The sequence below is a fragment of the Leptonotus elevatus genome, chromosome 12, assembly GCF_054856555.1.
Source record: "Leptonotus elevatus isolate MCC_2025b chromosome 12, RoL_Lele_1.0, whole genome shotgun sequence".
Taxonomy (NCBI): Eukaryota; Metazoa; Chordata; class Actinopteri; order Syngnathiformes; family Syngnathidae; genus Leptonotus; species Leptonotus elevatus.
The window spans coordinates 13,396,756-13,420,035 of NC_141250.1; the positions used below are offsets into that span (position 1 = coordinate 13,396,756).

The window sequence follows — 23,280 nt, forward strand, 5'->3', positions numbered from 1 at the left end:
CCTATATGTTTTACACTTTAACATGCATGACTATTAAGAATGTTAATAAATTACTTAAAATACCGCCTTGTACAGTTCGTTTGATCCTGTTTACTCCTGCTGACAAACAGTCAACTTGTATTATATCAAATAGTGATAGTGCCTGCAGGGTGTGACGTATTTAAAAAGAAATGCCACATGTTACGGTTTTGATCACATGAACAGATTGTTCCAAGTCTACAACATTGTTTTGCAAATGATGGATGAGGATAAAGGCCGGCGGCGCGCTTTAATTCACGGCCACTTTGACATTGACTGATGGTCGTGAATCAGCAATAAAAAGGTACCAGCTCGTTGCATTTACGGATCAATACACGCGTTGTATTTGTTCCCCGAGAGCGTAGCAACATTTTTTATCAATTGCAAAAAAAATGGCATTTTTGCGTTTATCAATTGTTCATTTCATCAGGATTTGCGCACAACATTTTCATCGGATCTTACTGGCCAAATCTCTTATAACTGAAAAAACAGAGGAGTCGTTCACAGCTTTGGGCACAGGGCACGTGCACACTAACAATCATTCACACTCACATTCAAACCTATGGACAATACAGAGTGTTCACTGAGCCGAACAAGAATGTTTTTGGAATGTAGGAGGTCGGAGTACCGGAAGAAAACCGACTTACATGTAAATTTCACACAGGAAGAAAGGAGGCGCGATTTATAAGTCAAACCTCACAAATATGAGCCAGACATGCTAACAGCTACACCAGCGTGCTGCCCAACTGTAAAAAAAAAATAATAATAATAAAAAGATATATTGAAGTTATTAACCATTTTCACTAAAGCAATCCCCTTCACTCTTGGCTGCTTTACTGGACTTTGACAGATTTTACAAGGCCCGCAGAATATTGTGTTCAATTGCTATAAAAACATGGAACCTACCAAAAGAAAGATTAGAGTCTCTTCTTTCATGAGTGGGAAAAAAAATAATTATTCACAAATCTGTTTAGAACTGCTTTTTTTTCCCAACATGGCCCTGGTTGATCTCTTTTGCTCTGCTGCCACCTGCTGGCCGTTTGTGTAATGACTACCATTTCTTCAACCGTTCTTTGCAGTTGAGAGGCTGCGTCAAAGCCTTCTGTATGCTTAGAAATACGTCTTTGGGACACTTAAAACATTTAAAAATTGTCTAAGTTTTTTGGCAGCAAGTGAGTTAAATGGTACTGCAGCTATAACCAATTAAAGGTGTTGTTTCTAATCGTCCTGATCGGCGATTAGACCAGGTAGTAGTCAGCCTTTCGCCCAGTCAGCTGGAAGAGGATCCAACCCCTGCTGTGACTCTAAACTGGATAAGTCAGCGGCTCTCCAAGTTTCAAAAAAAAAAATGAGACAAATGTTTTATCCCTGACATGTACATTTAATCTTAGTGTAAGCCACTGTAACGTAGAGTTTAAACATTCACACTGGGCTTAAATATCCATTCATCCATTTTCTCTACCACAAATCCTCTCTCGGGGAGCGGCTAAGCTGGAGCCAATCAAATAAAAGAAAACAAATGACTATAAATGATGATTCCATTTCAAATGTATTGCACATAACGGTTCAATACAAATGTAGCTCAAGGCATGGTTAAAAACAAACAGTTGCTAAAGATTAAATGCAAATACTTTGAATGGCAAAGTTAAATACAAATGAACAGGGCAGACGAGGCAGTGATTATTTTGCATACCACTAGAGGGCGCTTGTTTACCACTAATGGCCATTATCCCACCCTTTTGAGAGTCACTGGCATAAGTAATAGAGAAAATGGATGATGAGTACTGTAATGCAACTATTAACACAACTATTTGTTGTTTTTGGTATGTAGAGAGACAGGCAACCTCTGAGCCAAAAGTGAGGGCAAACATGCCAAATGATTCAGTCTTGTAGTGCTAAACATTGACGATTTTCCATGCATACGTTATTACTACACATGTATTATTTTATCCACTTGTCACCACCTCTGTTGAAATTCACTTGAGGTAAGCTAAAGTAAGATTTTGCGCCCCACATTGAATCTCAGCAATAGATAATAGGGGTGGGAATCTTTGAATGTCTCACGATTCGATTCGATTCCGATTTTTGATTGATTGATGATTTTTGCTTCAATCTATAGATTCTGCTACAGTCGGACTCGCTAATGCTAATTAGCGCGCTACTCGCAGCACTTTCATCACTCAAAATAACAGCTCCACGCTGAAAAAAATAAAACTTTTATTGGAATAGCTTGATCGTGACTTTTTCCTTCTCCTCTCTAATGTGGCTACAACTTAACAGTGTATTAGACCGCGTGGAACCACACTGCCCCTCAGTGGCCAAACCGGGTACAACATGAACAGCGATCCAAAATAAAGGCACACACAGACAAAGGCAAGACAGTATAAAATAATTTATATAAAATCAATTTTGGGACATTTCAAATTGATTCTGAATCCTACTAAATGAGAATTGCGATTTTTTATATGAAATCGATTTTTGGGCACACCACTATTAGATAATGTGTTTACATAGTGAGTGCTAAAGATGCATTTATGACATGAGCAAACACTCACATCATGTGCATCCTTGTGTACATGGTAGGGTCATACAAAACTAGCAATATAATTGAGTACAAAACAAACATGTTTTCCTTGAAACCAAGGACTAAAGTAGGACTACTGCAAATAGAAACGTGGACGACGCTTTCAAGTTCAACTGGAATGGCACTCAGACTTCCTCGACATTTACCATGAGCTATTAAGCCTCTATTCGCCTTTAAGCAACCTGAAAGCAAATTTAACCTGGTGAATACTTTTTTTTTTTTGTGGTAGGGTTGTCTTTCTTCACAATAAAGCCCAATCATATTTCCTGTCTTAAACACATTGCGAGATTAGCAAAGAAATGGGCTCTATATCCATATAACAAGCACTTGTGCACCTTGCCAAAGTACATATTGTTTATAGTTAATGTCACATTAGGAAGGAGTATGTAAATTATACAAACGACATGTAAATAGTGAGGTAGTGCTAAAATTAACACTAGGCCACATCAACGTTTAAAAAAAAAAAAATGTATTATACCATTTTTTTTTTTAAATCTTCATTAAAAACCTTCAATAAATGAAGGACATCATCATTGCTCCTCCCCAAAACGCTGGGCCGTGTTGTGTCACGTGACTCAAAAGTGGCTCAAGTGGCATTATCTCTGCCAGACTTTAATCCGCTGGCTAAAATGGCTCCAAATCCTTCTCTTTAAAATGAGGCGGGGGGGTTTAAGCAGGAAGCGGACTGGACATTGCTTGGGAGTGTGTATAAATGTGCGTCTGTGTCAAGTGGGCAGCGACAGGTGTGAATCGCGAAGGTCCTTGAGCGTTGAGGCGCAATATTAGCTACGTCTATGGAATGAGATCCAATTGAAGAGTTTTATTTTTTTTAAATATTATCATCTTTGTGAAGGTGTTTTTTTTCTTTTTTATACAGCTCTTGTTTTTTTAGATTGTCCAGGTGCATTAATGCCGGTATCGTACAGTCAAATAGGTGCTTGGTAAGGCTGAGGTGTTTCAGCATTTATTTACAAACAAACTTGCAACCAATTGTTCTATTTGTAGCCCCGCATGGGCTTGAAAAACTCCTAAACATCACAACAAACAAATCTGCTAGCATTTATAGGCTGGCTTGCTTTCATCATTATTCTCAGGTCAAAGTTTTTTGTTTTGTTTTGTTGTGCCCCCCCAACAAGCAGACTCAGTCGAAATAAATGGCCTGACCTGAAAACGTGTTCTATGACTGCAACTTTGTGTGACACAGAAAATGCTTTGTGGTCACAGCTTGAAGAGTCAAGGTCTACATAAAATGTTCCCAAAAATTTACATCATTTTCGAAGCATAATAACCGAAAATGATGAAGAGATGTAGGAAAACTAAGTATGATTATTATTAATAGTTAACTCATTCACTGCCATTGACGCCTATAGACGTCAAAAATTCATTTAAACTATTTCTATTAGTTTAACATTTTTTCCCCCACTTTTGTTAACAAGAGTATGAAAACCTAGAAGAAAAATTGTATTGCACATTTAGAACAGATGTAAAATGTGTTATTAATCGTGAGTTAACTTGTGAAGTCATGCGATTAATTACAATTTAAAATTGTAATCACCTGACGCCCCTAATTTTTAATAGTCTCTTTTTTTTTTAGCGTGAGTTAACTAGTGAAGTCATCCGATTAATTAAAATTACAAATTGTAATCACCTGATGCCGCTAATTTTTAATAGTCTTTTCTTCTTTAAAAAAAAAAAAAAAGATTTAAAAAAGATTATTAAAAATTAGGGGCGTCAGGGGATTAAAATTTGTCGCATGACTTCACTAGTTAACTCACGATTTTATATCTGTTCTAAATATACAATAAAAAAATTCTAGGTTTTCATACTCTTGTTAACAAAAGTGGGAAAAAAAATTAAACTAATAGAAATAGTTCAAATTAATTTTTGACGTCTATAGCCGTCAATGGCAGTGAAGGAGTTCATTTTATTATCGTTATCCAGGGTGAGGAACGACATTCACCATGAGTGAAAAGCGCATTTTGTGTGGGAGAATATGCTCAAAGACAGCCAAGCGTGTATTTGAGGATTTGCACATGGCATAAAAAAAATAAAAAACACTCAAAGAGCAAGATTGCGCATATTCAATTTCATTTGTGAGGTTTTATGATAAATCACCAAAACGAATGTCTGTAGCCCAAGTAGAGTTGCAATTTAGAAAGGAAAGAGCAAGTCAGACAGAAAGAGAGTAAAGGAGTTATCCTGCTATGTCGCATACCTAAGCGGTTCGTACCCTACCATGTATGTGACGTAAAAAAAAAACGCCACTAAAGATGTGTTTAGTCTGCGGGAAATTGTGACATTCTATGCAGCAGGTATTCCCCATGATGTAATTGGTGACTTTCTAGGTTGAGAGTAGGGGAAAAACAAAAAGACAGGTTCGGAAATTCCTCACTTGGCTCACGCGTCTGCGGCTATTAAGAGAACAACGAGCGCCGTGCGTTAAAACAGGAGTATCTCTCGTCGTGCGGCGCCTACGCTCACCGACACAACGGTGTTCTTTTCAAGCTGATTCATACGATATGCTGCAACATCAAAACGAGCCGTGCCGCCAGGAATCACTTCTCACACTTCTTGCCCAAAAGAAGAAGAAGAAAAAAAAAACACACACACACAACCACAGCAATTATCCATCTAAGATAAAGTGCTGCCTCCCGCTCGGGGAACGGCGACAGCGGCATGAAGACATTACAGCAAGGACACACACACGCACACACACACACACGTGCACAGACGCAGGATGTGTACCGCTGTTGAGGAAGGCCAATAAGGAGTAAGCTGCTAAGAATAAACCGCCTGTCTCTGTTACACTACGCGATAGGGGAAGCTCACATTCAGCTTACAGTACATAGCATACAGTCGTACACTATTTACACCCACTCGTGCACAGCTGGCCTCATTCAGCGCTGCCACGCTGTGCCAGGAAGCGGTGACATTGTTGGAAGGCAGCTGGAGGGGGGCGGGGCATTAGCCAGCTTGTTCCTAAGGGCGCCGATGTAGAAACACGGAAGGAGCAGCAGTGAGCCATTTGTTACGAGGGCTGTCGAATAATCGAGTATTCAGCAAATAGTATTGATTGATTGATTTTTACAATTATGAATACGCAAAAGAAAATAACACGTTTCACTTAATAATGAACGGCCTATTTTCATTTTTAGATCATCATCACTTTTTTTCTTTACTACATTTGAACTGTGCATGGCAGCAAAGTGCATTTTCTTCTCTGAAACGTGAGTAAGTGAGATTTTTGGGCTATGAGACGAAGTGACGTCAAAACCACAGTAGCGTTTTTGCCAGCTAAAACAGCACATTTGAGTGAGGCTGGTTTGTTGAAAATGTATCTGCAACTGTGTCGGGCTGACGGTTTCAAAGAACGCCAGAGTCATTTTGGCCCATCAAACCGCCTTTGAAAAGAAATTTGACGGCTCTTGCCGGCCTATATGGGACACTTGCTTAGCAGCTAGATGCTAGCCACTAGCCGCTAATACTGCTAATGCTGGGAACAGGCGCTGCATTCTACCATGTCAGCGTAATTAATTAGTTTTTTTGTTTGTTTTTGAGCGTCCTTAATTAGCTACAGGAAGCGGGATTGAAATTCTCTCTCTCTCTCTCTCTCTCTCTCTCTCAATAATGATGACATGTTGAATCGGTAAAATTATCGAATGAACAATACTGAGCTCTCTCTCTCTCTCTCTCTCTTTATCTCTCTCTCTCTCTCAACAATGATGACATGTTGAATCTGTAAAATTATCGAATGAACAATACTGAGCTCTCTCTCTCTCTCTCAATAATGATGACATGTTGAATCGGTAAAATTACCGAATGAACAATACTGAGTTCTCTCTCTCTCTTAAAAAAAGAAGAAGATGTTTTCTCTTATAAGCAGCAACAACTAGCGTTCCCACACATTGTTTAAATCTGTAATTGTTGTAGAAAAAAGTTACACATCAAGTTACAATGCAAACAAAAAGCTGGTTCATAAAGTTGCGCCCATAATTCCCGCAAAGGCTCATGGGCGTAGGAATAAGGTGATACCGACACAAAATGTGCACATGTGAGGAAGAAGAAGAAGAGGAGGAGGAGGAGGAGGAGGAGGAGGCAAATGCTGCAGTGGAAAGAGGGTGTGACATTCCCTGGAGAAGACAGGGAGGTGAACGGTAGCTTTGCCATCAATGAAAATACCCCACGGTTAAAATTGTGGGACTACAAGAAGATATGCATGACTGCTTCGCCATCAAATATTTACTGACTCACTGGACGTGCGTGTTTTGGTGCGAGCGCTTCGCCTACATTTCAGGGCAAAGTGTGCGTCTCAGGAAATATAGGGAATTCCGCGATGCACGCCATACACACACTGTGTGAATCAAATGACCCGTTACCTAGCAACGTCCACTGTGCTGTGACGCATCATAGGGTAAAAAATAAATAAAAACACTACGGGAACGTGATCCACCTCAAGCACCCACAGGAATCCCTCAGCGTAGGCGTCTTGGAGAAATAAAAAATAATGTATTCTGCACCCCCCGGGGCTATCTCAGTAAAGTGCCACAACACAAGGTTTTTACAAATGTTTGTGTTCACTCTGTGCTCGTGACCTTGACAGCCAGTCGACTTTTATTTGATGTCATTCTGGACACAGGAGTTGATTTGCTCTTCAACATACGACAACATACGTACGAGTCGGGGTGGGCATACTGCTGATTAATTGGTTGGTCAATGAGAATTCTAAGCATTTTGTTGAATGTATTGTTGATTAAGACATAGTTAGTGGTCTGACACAGTTCTGAGGTGCTCAGTTCAAATATCGGCAGCGTTTTTTTTTTTCTCTGGGTACTCCGGCTTCTTCCCACATTCCAAACACATGCATGCTAAATTCAATGATCCCTACTACTACTATTACCTTCTACTTTCTGGCACCTGGCTCCATAGTCCTACATAATCAATCATACACATTAGATTGAAAGAACAGGTCCCTTACATTAGGTCATTATTGCCAAATATCGAATGACACTTGAGCAGGGAGTAAAGGAAGAGAGGCTGATCTTGAATAACTTGTTCACTTTGGTGTAGGGATACATGGATATTTGATCTTTTTATGGCTAAACGCAGTCACAAAAGGGATTTAGGAGCAAATTTCCCCATGTCAGAAACAAGTTCTAGTGCAAAACTGCACTCCTTGCACTTTCTGAAGGCGCGGGTGACTACTGCTGGAAAAAAACAACAACTAACTAAACAAAAACGGCTACAGCGTTTCATTTTTTTAACGCTTGTATATCTATTGTGTATCAGGTTCACATAAATTGGAAAAGCGCAAATAATATGTTGAAATCAAAAATGCAAATATTCTTACAGGTTGACTATGCACATTATAATCAAACTATGTCAAATATATTGCCAATGCTAAGAAATATGCAGTGCTTAATTCTATCACGGCCAACCTCAACACCAAAATCATTAGCTTCCACTTACATACTTTTGTACACCTTCAATCAAAAGAGTATGGTGATATATCTTCAGGTTTAATTGTACACATTGAAAGACACGTTTAATGATTGGTTTACGTCAGAAAACTGTCCAACTCCATGTTTGCGTTATTCACATGCAAATGTTATACCACTGCCCACCGTTCCCGTCAGACCTCGACTCCATCCCCTCTGTCAGTGTGATTTGCCAAGACTGCATATTTTTTTTCCCAACACTTTTCACGTGTTTAGTACTCGTGAAATCAGAGAAATACAATTGTTGGCGCTATTAATTACACTTGGCGTAGTAGGCGAGTGTGTCGCTAAGACTTACCGGTCGGTATCTTTTCTTTATCACTGTTATGGTATTTGTGTAGTCGCGATGTAAATGTTTGTTGGTGGAGCAGAATTGTCAACAAATCGCTCCTCATGGCGGCTCTTTTCTCTCTACTGTTATTCTGATGAATGTCACTCTTGTCAAAGTTGTCAACCCCGCAATTGAATGCTAAAATGCTAAGGAAGGAAGACACGTCAGTCACGTCGTGACACACTTCCCGTGGCGCCTCCAAAATAAAAGTCACTACTCAGTTCAGCTTTCAAGACACTTTTATTGTGACGAGGTCCGACAACAACAGTGCCTCTAACTGTGCCAGTCACCGCACAACGTCTTGTAAGCTTTCTTCAAGCCGTGAAACTAATAAATGAATTGTAACGCAACGCATTTCACATACATTAACGATAACGGCGTTTCAAATATGGGGAGAATAATTAGTTAGATTAGTCCGTTCATGAAAAAAGAACGGAGTTAGTTTAACCGCCGAATTCCCAACACTGGTTGTTACCAATTAGGTGGAATTGGACAATTTCCCACGGCACAGCAGACAGTATCTCTATTTCTTAATACATGTATGATTTTTTTCTATAATGGTCCTTACTATTCTTGCAGCTGTACACCATCCATCCATTTCCTGAACCTATTTTTCCTCACAAGTAGCTGTACACATTACCATATAATCTATTTATTTACATACATATTTATATACAGGCACATAGCATTCATATAGTTGCCACAGACTGCTACTACATATCCTGCTGCATCTCCTTGCCTGATATTGTAAATACTGCATGTAAACTACATCACTACTGACTCATTTTTGTAATTTTTTTCCACGCAAAACCACACTGTAAAAAAAAGAGAGTAATATTTACTTGAAAGAAACACAGTTAAGTTTTTTTCCCACTCAGAAATTGTAAGTAAATTTTTGAGTACATTTGACTTTTTATTTACTCAAGCGTTAAGGAACAAATTCATGATTTAGTTTGAGAGACAGCCACTCTATCACCTGAGCCATGCCACCGTTGCTGTTTGCCGCGATACTGCATTGCTGGTCTGTCCAAAATGAGACCAAAAATGGTGCTCTTGGAGGTACAAGGATTCTGCCTGACACCATCAATATACTAAAACATATCAGGAAAGTCGTGGGTTTGTTCCTCAACCCTTGAGCAGCTTTTTTTTTAACAAACTGGTAAAATGTACTCAAAACTCTCCTTGTAAAATTAAGTAAATATTGCTTCTTCTTTTTTTTGTTTTTTCTTTTACAGCGCATTATGCCAGAAGTCTTGCGTGCTAACTATATTGACACAGCACATCTGTCAGGTCTGCACAATAGAGGAACTACAGTTTCCATCCACACAGTGGATTTAACTGCTTTAATTGATACACATTAGAGTCGCAACAGCTGCCATTGACAACCATTTAATATAATGTATTATAGTTTAACAGAGAAAAAAACATCTCATTCTAAAGCTAATGAGGGATCAATCCAGCCATCTATCAATCTGTTTCTAATTAGATGCTGCTTTATTCATCTCTCCGCAGCCCACACAAGCCATCCAAACAAGGGGAGGCAATGCTGCCCTCTATCAGCAGTGCTTAAGTTCTCCTCGTGTAGGAGCAGACAGAGAAACGGACACGCACCCACACAAATATTCCCGTCTCTGGCTCTGGCACTGCCTCTTTCGGAAGTCCCTCTGTGTGTGCTCCTCTTCTCGCTCAGATAACAGAGGAGGCACAATGGCGAGCTCGTGGGGGTTAGTTTCGGAGTTTCGAGCCAGGCAAAACTGCGGCGGTCCCGTTCCTGCGTCGGGGGCGCATACATATGGAAAAGGACGAAACCGATGGCTCCGAGCGGGGGTTATGAATAAGAAAGGTCACAAAAGGGCCCGGGCTGTGACACACAATCGGACTCAGCACTTTTTTCCCTTTGCTGCACTTGGAGAACCGAAATGAGCACTGGTATTTTTACTTTGGCTGCTTGCTGGGATATGTATTCACTGTCAAATAAAATCAGCACTCTGACCGCTCTACAGCGAGCGCTCCCAACACAAGCTGGACCTGCACCTCCAACCAGTCAGCACTCTCTGCTCCACTGAGGAATGACAAAGGTCTTGAGATGACATCCATCCATGCTTTTTTTTTTCTATACCGCTTATTATGTTCTCAGTTATGGTGGAACCTGGACTTGATCCCAAATTAGGAACCGTTTAACTTCCACTTTTTTTATCTGAAAATGCGAAAAGGTGCAATTGGCCAATGCATTTATTATTGGACAGTGAAAATGTAAATATTAAAAAATTGCTTTGAGAATAAACCATTCTGTCAAAATGTGTGAAATTGTCACCTATGAAAAATAGACATGGGCGTACATGTGTGTTGACTTTTCAGTGTCGGCATGCATGCCAACAATGGAGGACCAATGGGGCTTTTGTTGCATTTGTACTGCTTGAGATTTTGACTTTGATAACACGTCACCACTATAAGAGGCACGCCACTAAAAATAGTCAATCTCAACCCCCACGAGGGCAAGAAGCTTGTGCGTACGCTATATTACAATGTTTTGAATTGTTTTGCACTGCCATGTGCAAACAATTCTATGCCAAATAAGAGAACCGCTTCAAACATGACAATCCGGAAAACGCTATATATATATATATATATTATTTTTTTTCCATGTAATTAATGAAAGTGGTTGTCCATAAAAACTGAGTTCATGCACGTACGTTATGTGCACAGTGCATACGTGTGCAACTATACGCCACAATCAAAACAACAATAAAGGAGCACAATGCTTTTGTTGTGTTTGTAAATTAGCCATTTTCAGCAGTAAAAAGTTAATATTGTCTCTATAATTAATGTGACAACTTAATTATTTTTCATGTACAATTAATACCTTTAAAAACACATTTTGCCGCTTGTTGTCGACTGAAAATGACCGTCACGGGTGCTCAGGAAACAACCAATCAGAGCTCACCTGTTTTCAGGGTTTGGTCATGTAATGTTAGCAAGCTGAGACATGATTGGTTGTTACCTGTACCCTGAGCACCTGTGATGTCATCTTCAGTCGACAGCAAGTGGCATAATGTGTTTTTAAAGGTATTAATTGTACATGAAAAATAACGACGTTTTTACATGAATTATAAACAAAATATTATCTCCTTACTGCTGAAAATCACTAATTGAGTCTAGTGACCCTTTAAACACTTCTCCAGCAAAATGGACATTTAAAACATATGATTTTTCCAGTTCAGTCTCATTCGGCTGCTTCGGTCAGTTGCGCGGCAGGCCAAATGCAGCCTGGACAAATGCTGAAAAAAAATCAACCATCTCATTCCACCTGTTCAAAAGCCATCAGTGCACAGTTACACTATGAGGTGTTGATACAGGACGATGGCACCTGCTGTAAGCCCCCAGCTGCCCACCCTCCCATGGAGACCACACCCTTGGGTGCCCTCTGTGAACACTGGCACATGAGAAAAAGGACAATCCATTGCATGTCTTCAAATGGGATTCACCTGTTGTCCTTGAGTATTGAGTATAAACATATCGAATGTACACATTTGGAAGCCCAACCAAGGCAAATATTCTTCTTTAGTGTCAAGACAGCTGCTTCTGATGCCTTACACCCCTCTTTACTATGGAGGACCAAAAGTGCTCAAATTAAATAAATGAATACACCATTAAATAATTAAATAAATGTGTCGTGAAATTATTAAATTTGTCATTTATTAACTAAATATGGAATTAAATAAACCAATAATTAAATAAATGTGTCATGAAATAATTTAATGTGGCATTTATGAATTAAATAAGGAATTAAATAAACCAATAATTAAATAAATGTGCCATTAATTAAATTCCCTACATATATATATATATAATTATTTCTGTATTTATTTATTTCATGTTCCTGTGTTGCAGCGTTTCATGAATTTATTTTATCCGTCAAACTCGCCCATCAAAGTTAGTGGGCGGGGCTGATTCACTCAAATCTTGTCTAATCGACTGCTTCGGCCTGAAGAGGTTAGAAACATGGCAGCGAAGGTGATGGATGTTTTGCTGATATAGAGTGATCGAGGCCAACCAACGTAGAAACAAAAGCGATATTTCTACTATTTTGCTAAAGTACAGTTTTGACGTCACGCTAACGGCTCCTCATGAACGTCAGGAGAATAAATAGTATACGTGTATGGAGCTGCGCGCGGCAGCTTCGGCTCAATAAGACTTGTTGTCCCCTCAGGAAGCAATTCCCACACAAAAGCGAGTGGCCCTGTACTTCCACCTTCCATTTCTTCCTTTTACCGAGTGGGGTCACATGACTACAGGAAATGCGAAAAAAGTGACTTCCATTTCAACACGTCTCAAAAAGCACCTCATGAGAACGTAAATCAGCGTCTAATGCTAACGCACGCATTGAGGTAAATTGCGCCACCCAGCCTAATGAATTGTGTTTACTAGCTACTCACTCTGCATCAATTCATTATTCTGAAATGGATTTGCCTTGACTTGGTGAGCAGGGTGACCAATCAGGTGTCAGGACCTGCCCACCAAACTTTGATGGGTGAGTTTGACAGATAAAATAAATTCATGAAACACTGCAACACAGTGATCATGAAATAATTAATTAAATATATATATATATATACAAATAATCATAGGTCATTTCATGAATTAATGACACATTTAATAACACATTGGTTTCTTTCCTCTCAAAAAATCGTGGAGTATTTCTCTGATTTAGTGGTAAAAATTTCCCATCACGACAAATCATAACCAGGTTTGCATGGAGACTTTTTCGTTATTCCCACTGAAGATCTCTCGTCAACGGGCTCATTGCACAAATCCACTACTTCCTGAACTCAGTAGCACTCCTTCATTACCTGTCTTTCATGATTGAACAAACTGATTAATGCAGGTGTGCCTGACCTCAGTAAACCACGACGACAATGACCAGACACACCTGGATTAGTCAGTTTGTCCAATCATGAAAGACATGAAATGAGGGAGTGGTACTGAGTTCAGGAAGTAGTGGATTTGTGCAAAGAGGCCACTGTTTAAATGTCATGTGATCTATTCCAATCTGCCTTTTATATCCACCGTTATGCTCATCAAAAGAGCCATGTGACACATAGAGATCAGATGTAAACAGCATATGATTTATCAAAATGGAGTTCATTTGTCTATTTAACACAGTAGTTGATTGTTTTAACACTTTCATGAAAGCAAACGCTTGATAAAAACAAGTTACAAGTACTTTAACAGAATGTCTCCCATTGTAGACGAGCTCTGGCAGAACGCTGCCATTTTCAAGTGTGTAAACAATAATGGTGTGCCCAAAAAATCGATTCTCATAGGAATCGCGATTCTCATTTAGTATGATTCAGAATAGATTTTAAATGTCCCAAAATCGTTTTTATTTCAATTATTTTATACCGTCTTGCCCTTGTTTGTGCGTGCCTCTATTGGGAGCACTGTTCATGTTGTACACGATTTGGCCACTTAGGGACAGTGTGGTTCCGCTCGTTCTGATACACTGTTAAGTTGTAGCCACATAGAAGCAAAAAGTCATGATCAAGTTATTCCAATTTAAGTTTTTTTGCAGTGTAGGATGTTAAGATGCTTCTCTGTATTCATTCCTGAAGCGTTTTGTATGAATAGTCGTTCTTTTGAGTGATAAAAGTGCCACGAGTAGCGCGCTAATCAGCATTAGCGAGTCAGACTGGGGTCGATCATGACAATTCTTTGCATATCTATAAATTGAAGCAGAAATCTAAAATCGTTCTGAATCCATAAACATCATAATCATAATCATAATTGTTCATATGGAGCATTTTCATTCCATTTAGTCATTTGGTTTCATTCTGATCGGAATAAAGGGCTCCATGTAAACCCAGCTCATATGAGATTGTCCTCTTCTCTCATTGGTCAATGGCAGGCACAAGAATGTAAACAGGAAGTAGTTTTGCTGTACATAGTAGAAATTGAACGAGTGAATGAAAGCAACACTAAGCAAAACTGCCCTCTTGTTAAAAGTTAATAATTGTTTGGATGATTTACCAGGCGAAAGGACACCAGCAAATACCCAAGTGCACTTTACGGCAACATCTTGAGCAAATAATAGTTAGCTACACGGTAAAAAAAAAGAATACACTGCCAATATATGGCGATATACTAACCACAAACAAACTGCACCAAGTTCAGCAAGTCATCGGTTTCATCTGTTTTGTACATCACCATTACGCCTTAAGACCTGGTGCATTTGTCATTGGATCAGCTCTCTGGTTCTGGTTGTTTTTTCGCACCACATTCGAAACGTGCCAGACTCTGTCGCATACTTAACCAAGATCACTTCATGCAGATGACTTGGGGCCACTTTATTTGATCCACCTCCAAGTTAGGACAATTGAACCATATCAAAGGGGTGAAACCAACAACAGTTTGATTAAAACTGGCCAAAGGAAGCACAAAAGTAATTAAATGGCTCTAGAGACTCAAAGGAGCTTGTCCTATATTGAATCAAGTGAAGCAGAGTTAAATAAAAAAATTAAAAAAAATTCCACTGTTCTGAATCTATCACATCACTGCAGGTGAACTTATCTCCAATGAAGCGTGAACAAACAGACGACGCTTTTCTCACTTCTTCTTAATATGATGCTAATTAAAAAAGTGAGAGGTTTCCCCTTGCCAAATTGGCCACTTTGGTGATCGTATCAAAAGGCAACAGGTTGGAGTCGAATGAGAGCATGCTGGGGGAGCCACGGGTGTGGAAGCAACGGGCTGGTAAACGGAGATTCCACCAGTTTGAACAACTCGGAGCGGCACAATTTGCAATTCTCTCACATCTAAGATGGGCTCGCCTCTGAGCTATGTGCTCCACCGCGCTACGTCGAGTCCGCTAAGAGGCACGAGAAACACGCTACAGCGCTTTTGTGAATAAATGATCGCTGTACAAATGAGGAGGTAAGCGTGAGTTCACGCATCACGATTAATTAATTAAGCCCAATTAAAAAGATTGTCGGGGGGGGGGGGGAAGGCTGTTGTCAACCTCTTGTATGTTAGGTGAGGGGAGACACGGAGTCAAGAGGAGGTGGTCAGCCTGGCCGAGAGCTTCGTCTACACCCGGGATCAAGCGGGGTGTTTTAATGGATTCGGAACGGATCAACTAATGGCTATCGCCTTTCGCCATTTTGTCTCATAAGCTGACCTGATGTGGTGCAATGCAGATGTTTACACCTTCCTTCAGAATTATCTGCAAAACAGCAAATTGGTCTTGTAATTGATTCGGCTTTATCAAAGTCAACTCACAGAGCGACGCGTCTTAATTATTGTTTATTTGAGCACCATTTTACTCAAATGTGCAGCGGAACGGATAAACAAATGCGTTGAATGCTCAGAAATCCTGCTCACATAAAAAAAAAAAAAAAAAAGATGCATAACAATGTCACACACAAAACCCTTTCAGTCGCTTTTGTACTCACTGGCAACATTTAATAGTCAAGCAACGCTGCATATCATTTAATTAAATAAACAAGAGATGGATTCACACCAGGTCAAACCTCATGGAAACTGCTTTGCCAGTACACGTGACGTAGCTGCCACCACTATACACAGACAAACTAACTTTACACAGTTCTAAATAGGTGAAGGTTAATTATCTTAATTTCCTGCTCAAATTTAATCGCAGTCTTCTTATTAAATTTTGACCGTATGGCTTGGGAAAAAAATATGGAGGGGAAAAAATAATAATAATAATAAAAAATGAATTACTTTCCCTCATGTTTAATGACAGGGCTACAATTAAAACTTTTACATGTAAAATTGAACTAAAAGTTTGGAATTGATATATAGTTTGCAAATAAAAGAAATTGAGTCATTTATAATCAAATCAAATAAAATATGCAATGCATCTTTGATACCAGTGATTAAATCCAGGGAATTTTAATACCAATAGCTAACAAAATGCAATGTTCCTATTTATGGACATAATTATGCTGTAATGATGAGGAAAAAATGCAACAGGTTTTATAACTAAAAACTAAGTTAACTTCCATAAAGTTTTTAGTCGCTGTACTAAACACAACTGAAGCAAATACAAAATTTGGACCACAACTTTGTCTTTTGGAAAGGCCCACAATAATTTACACAAAAAAAAGCAAAACGCTATTTAACAGAGAAAAAACATGCATTGTATTTAAAGATTTAAATGTTAATCCAATTATTCAAATAAGCAGAATTGAGCCACTACATGCTAAATCAACAAATACACACAAAAACTCACAAGGTCAGACAAACTACCATTATCATTGTCATTATTCTAACCAAATGTTCAAAAAAATTCATGAAATCAATTTAATAGAGGAAATGCAATATAACATAACCAAAAAGAAATGTGTAATTATTAATTAAATTACACTGTTTAAAATTAGCTGGTATTCTTTTCCATTAGTATTGTAAGATACATTTACAGACTCATTTGCAATGATAATACAATGAAGTTATCATGACATTAACAATAAATATGCATCCTAATCTAATTATTATGGCCAATGTGGCGTCTTATTTGAACGTCGCGTGACTACTTCTACACGAGGGCACGGATTTGAATTCGTCGTTGCGTTTGAAGCGAGTCAGAAAAAGAAGTCACGACTTGTGGGAAAGACGCATCCCGCCGCTCGTGTGATTTCGCCCATACATGTTGCACCTCCCCTGAAATGGCGAGGGTTGCCTAACGCGGAGTGGGGGGGGGGGGTGTATGTACATTCACACATGTGTGGGCCGCGGCGATCCGCCCACACTCTCATACACGCGCGCACACACGCGCCCCCCCCCCCCCTTTACAGCTAGCACACATGTATGCACTTTTTTCACCCCGTGTGACTGTGATCCCGCCCCACGCAGGAAAAAAGGCCATCGTGGCAGCCATTATGAGGCTCAGCCATCATGGCCTACGTGCACGTTGGCTGTGTGGGGAGTGGCGCACCCATTGTGCGCCATGTTGGTGAGCTCCTCGAACACGCCGTTGCACAGCAAATGGCGTCCAAAAATCCAACTTTAAAACGTTTTCGACGTTGATTTACTTACGTAGGGTGCACGTAAATCAACCCCCCCCCCCCCCCAAAAAAAAAAACGCGTGGGTTGTGAGTGCAGGAAAGCGTGTACGGAAGAAGAGTGGGGGTTGGGGTTGGGGTTGGAGGGGCGCTGGAAGCATAGTGTGGGGTCACGTGTTCCTCCACAAGGGGTTGAATATTTACCTTTTTGTCACGCAATGTGGCTTCTCCCTGCAGGCGAGGGAGAGGTTGCGCAATCTATAGGCCTCGTGGAAGCGTATAGAATGCGCAAAAAGGGAAAAAGTGGGCTGTTACGGCGAGGAATAGATGAAATGGCGTGGCGGTGCCAGCAAAAAAATAGAAACACACACGCACACACAAAACGTGGGGAGTTGCCTTTCGTTTTCCACGTACACGCGTTCATTTAAGTGAAGAGGCTGATTGGTATGCTACTCATTGTGCATTGCCGTGATACAGCCTACACAATGTGGGTTGGAATGGGGGAGGGGAGGGGGGGTCTCAATTGTTGTCATGATCCAATTCAGGTGCACTGACAATTAGGCAAGAATTATGTAATATGTATATGTGCGCCATTTTGGCAAAAACAACATCATGTACTATTCCAACAACAGCAAATTGTTTGTATTGTGTGTGTATATAAGATGGAAGTCCTCAGCAACATTCCACAGCTCAAACCCTGTAGGTAGCAAGTCAGTCATGGCTGGGGCACACATCACACGCACACACACACACACACACACACACACACACACACACACACACACACACGTCATATGATCATCCATTTATGGAATTCTGATCTGGACCCAGGGACCCAACCCTATTACTTATAGATTAGCCAATTCATATCAGAATTATTCCTGCAAATATTTGACATTGTATTTTTCATTTTTAATCACCTCATAACATGTTCAAAAGCAAATTGTTAAAAGCACAGTATAGCGGCGCCTAAATATTGTTTAAATAGGGCAGATTTTTTTCTGTAAAAATGAATTGAGTCTGAAATACAATGCAGGCTATAGCTGATTATTTCTCAGACATTTTCCAGAAGACCTTTTAACCTGTGTGTGTGTGTGTGTGTGTGTGTGTGTGTGTGTCACACACAAAGGCCTTTCTAAACTCCTTCCTTGGGAACAGTAGCAAGTGGACCTCTTTAACTTTTCATTGAGAAGCATAAGCGTGTGTGTCCATGTGTGTGTGCACACCAAGTCAGGCCTACCTAAGCTTCTTGGGAACGGAGTAGTCCACCTCTATCACCTTGCCGTGCAATTCCGCTTTCCCTATGGGAGCAGAGATAGTGCAACGTTAGATAACAACATATAAAGAGCAGTAAAAGTTTGAAGAGTTTGTGCAAACCGCTCGTGGGGAACCCTTTAAAGAGCACAGTGTAACATTATGGATCTAGAGTGTGTGTGTGGGGGGTGGGAACGGGCAGCCATGCTTTTCACTCCCACCTCGCACCCCACTAACCGAACCTGACTCAACAGTGGGGTTCGATTCTCAAGTTAAAGGTGCGAAAGCAAGTGGGTGTGAGAGGGTAAAGAATAATTCTTCTTTTGTGGAGGCGGTTTCGAGTGGCCTGGTGCGGCAGCCCCGGAATTATCGTCTCACCTCGCCCCCCTCCAACACCCACCGCATCCCCTTTTCCAGCTACCTGTTTATGAGCTCTTTCCTCCGGACCCCCGCGACCCACCGCCAAGACACCTCGTAAAAATACGGCCAGAAGTCCGAGGAACACGGACGTGACAAGTTTTCCGCGCGGGTGTCTCTCGGCTCCCTTCAATAAAATCACGAGAAAAAATAAGTGAAAAATAATTACCCGAAGCATCAAGAGCACCCCGTGCGCACGCATTCCAGCAGGGGGGTGATCACATACACACCAAAAAAAAGGAAATCGGCGCACTCTATAACCGAATCTGCACGCATATTGCACGTCTTGTGACGCTTGTGTTGTCTAAGGGGGGGACATTAAAGCGCCACTCCAAAAAAAAAAGTGTCCGGCAATCGATCATCGATTCAATCAGTCTTGACGCGCGCACCAAAAACTCACCAAACGTGGGACACAATCACACACACGTACACACACGAAAGCACAAATAAATCGTGCATGTGCTCCCGTGACAGACTCAGTGCGTTATTTTTAAATCGTGTCATCTCATCAAGCATCACTTCTCACTCACCCGAGAGAAGCTCGATAGCCTTCACGGCCGCGTTCTGGTCGGGGAAGTCCACAAAGGCATAGCCGGATTTGACTAGGACCTGCTCGGCTGCGGGCAGCTTCCTTTCCCCGAAGAGCTGCTGCAAGTCCTCCACAGTGACCGAAGGACTTAGATTCCCAACATATAGTTTGTTCATGATCTGACAGGAGCAAGGGTGGAGGGGGGGGGGAAGGATAGAGAAATAAATCCCAAAAATATCCTTAAGCGAGGGTGCAAAAAAGAAAAAGAAAAAGGTAAAAAGGAAAATAAAAAAAAGTGGTGAGGGAGGGGAAAAAAGGCAGTATACCCTCCTTGGAAAAGACTAAGCTATAAGCAAAGCAAGCCCCCCCTTGCAGCAACTCTGGCCCTGGCCAAACTCTTTTTCACGGGGACGCTGGGAGTTACGACACTACTCTGAAGCCAACAAGCACCGCCTCTAAAATAAAAGCGCCCCTCAAATAATAATAATAAAAAAGTATGCTTGGTGTCTAAGAGGGGTTCCCTGTTGGTTCGGACCTGCGTAGAAAACACCAGAAAGTGGCATGCTCACAAAATGATTCCATTTTAATTTTTGTCGCAAGTTATTATTTTATTGTTCATCACGCCATCACAATTTCTTGCCTTTTGATTCGTATTTCTAATGAATATATGTTTGTGTCATTTCTGCACTGCAAATTAAATTGTATATATATTTTTAAATTAGGCCTAAAATTTAATTTAAAAAATAATGCATTTATGGTATTATAGTCCCCATTCATTACACTTTATTATTATTAAAATATTTGCTTACAAACAGGTACTTAACGTATTATTTAACACATTTTAGTTTAAACTTAGTTTCTAAAGATTGGGTTAGCCCATTTCCTAAATTTATGTTAAGATGAAAAGCCTTGAATAGGCCTAATAATAATAATAATAATGATAATAAAATCACAATCATAAAATCAATCAAAAAATATAGTGATACATTTTAAACAATTGTACCAGTATTGTTTAATGATGAGTCCCACGTTTTGTAGAATTGGTGGTCAATCATCTTGCTAGTCACAATACACACGTAGTAAATAATTAATCCACAAGGGCATGAAAAAAAGGCTAGCTATAATAAGTGTTAAATCATAATGAACATTAAAAAAAACCCCATCTATATCGGCCTGCACATTTGTTAAGTATTTTGAAAAATCAGTGGGTTGTCAATCACCATAGGCAAATACACAGTAAGCATTAAATAATAATCCACATATGAATGCAAAGCAATTTTTCAAAGGTAATATAATAATAATAATATTGAAATCCAACGGGAAATGTTTGCTCCTCAACTTGTTCCACTGTCAACAAACACGTAGTGGGTCCCTGTATTATTATATTGTTTACATTAAAGCCTCCTTTTTGCTCTGACCTGTGTCAACTATAGTAAAACCACGTGAGTCGCCTTGATTGAGAGCCTGGCAGTGCATGAGTAGCTTCTCGGTGGGTGTGTGTGCGTACGCGTTCACAAGGTGGAGCCTCTCTGTAATGGGGGGAGGAAACGTGGGGAACACACAAGAGGGAAGGGCTGTGAAAGTAGTGAGTACTTTCTGTACCGCACGCTGAAAGGGGGGTGGGCCGGAACGCCACGCCCACTCCAGGGTCCTCTTCACGTGACTTTTCAGCTCATCTCTCCCCCACCTCCTGTGTGGAACAGTGCTGCCATCCTACAGCTGCAGATTGACTGTGGGGGGAAGAAAATAACCCCCCACCCCCCTCCCACCACCCACACACACAACTCAATGAATTGCATTTGCGTGGATTCCATATCGTTGGCGTTAGATTAAGCTAAATTGATCAAATCAATGCCACAGCAGTGAGCTGTTTACATCCTCCCCTGGTCTACGTTATGGCCAAGTAGGTCAGCGTGTTAGTCTTCCAAGGTGTAGGCAGTGAGGACGCCATCTTCTCGGCTTTAGGAAGGAGGGAAAAAAACAAAAAAACTCCACTTCCTGTATTTTCATGCAAATAACCCGTTTTATGTGGATAAAAGGGGAAACAAGATTTGGACATTTACCATTCATTGGCAGGATCATGGCACACAAAAAAACATGCATATATATATTATTATTATTATTATTATTTGTTAGATGGCATGGAACAGAATTTTCTTTGTTAAAATCCAACACATTCTTACCTTAATTTCATTGGTTTAAAAAAAAGCACCTGCATGCAAATGGTTGACATACAAATGTTTAATATATCAGATAAGAGTAGTTTGTCAGTAGTTGAACATGATTTTGTGGCATTAAAATGTGAAAAACTACATTGTCATACGTACGGTAACAACAACAACAACAACAGCAATTAAGAGAAGTCCAGCTGAGTGATATCTGGTGAACGAGGGGGCCAGTGGTTTCCTGAAAAGTGATGGTTTTAGAGATGCGTGTATTCCGCTCAACGCCACTGAAATGATTGCAGTTTTTTTCTTCTTCACAGAACCTATACACTACTCACAGGTTATATGGCAACAATCTTTCACAACAAAACATGTTTGCAGGTACCAATTGAGAGCCAGCAAGCCTAGCAAGAATCAAAAGATACAGTATATACACTAAGACACTGAGTTATGGGCTTTCAAGTGAGATTTCAGGATGACCATAAAATGCACTATAACCTTTAGAAGTAAATATAATTTGGTCTTATCTAAACTTGGGAATTCTCATATTCGTGAAATCAAGACAGATATTAGTATCACATTAATTAAACTCAATTTAGCCAACTTTGGACTACTTTTGGCATTTTTGGCTAGGCCAAAAGTCCCCAAAATGTTCCAACCCTACTCTGGTGCCCTGCTCTCAATATGAAATATGAACAAGCTTAATACACAGTCTCAATAATTGTAATTAGTCAATTTAGAAAATTATAATGGTGCTGTTAGTTGTTAGTCCCCCAAATAAGTAACATTATTTTGTACTCAACAACTCTGACAGTAGAATAATATGAGGCCTTGAGGCTGAGCTATGAGCCTTGAGTGTAATAACAATTGGATTCTAATGACTATCTTTAAATGTAATTACAAGGTGTTTGGTCTACATTTAAGGGTTTGTGCCCTGTTAAGTCTGATGTAATAATGTAGGAATGAAAATATGATCATAGCACAATTAAAAAACACAAACAAAATCAGTGATTTTAACCTTGGACCCTCAGATTACAAGCCTGACACTCTTCTGCCTGAGCTAGTTTCTATAGTTATGTAGGTATATTTACATTATAACAAACACATTTATTAAAATAGTTTGCAAATATAGTATAAGGGCTTTTCGAAGAGCTGTGAACCCCTTTGTACCGAAAAAGACTAAAACATTACAAATTCGTTCTTAGTATAGACAGCGACATCTGCTGGCACTATTGAGTCAAGGCAGGGATTCGTTCGAGAGATCAAAACGCTACGAGTACATCATTTATCATTATTTCACATTTTATATATTACAGTAGTGTTTTATGATACAGTGGTAAATGCAAAAAAACAAGAAACAATTGTTGCGATTGGTTGGTTTAAACGAACAAACAATGCACAATGTCGGCCAGTGAAGGCGCTGTTAAAATTTCTGCTTTGCACAACAACACCGAACTCAAACAAGGAAGT

General features: G+C 40.0%; 1 protein-coding gene across 4 annotated transcripts in view; it reads right to left on the reverse strand.

Moving 5' to 3' along the window:
- The window catches only part of igf2bp2a (insulin-like growth factor 2 mRNA binding protein 2a), a 45,736-nt gene extending 25,707 nt beyond the window's left edge, over positions 1–20,029 (reverse strand). For 3 of the 4 annotated variants that reach the window (XM_086091702.1, XM_086091703.1, XM_086091701.1), the window contains exons 1-2: positions 19,647–20,029; positions 18,686–18,746 (exon numbers count right to left, since the gene is read on the reverse strand). In XM_086091702.1, the coding sequence (XP_085947828.1) occupies positions 18,686–18,746; positions 19,647–19,821 (236 nt within the window). In that variant the 5' untranslated portion in view covers positions 19,822–20,029. Of the gene's footprint in view, positions 1–18,685; positions 18,747–19,285; positions 19,322–19,646 lie in introns of those variants that run through there. The other variant, XM_086091706.1, reaches the window with a different exon arrangement.
- Positions 20,030–23,280: the final 3,251 nt, after the last annotated feature.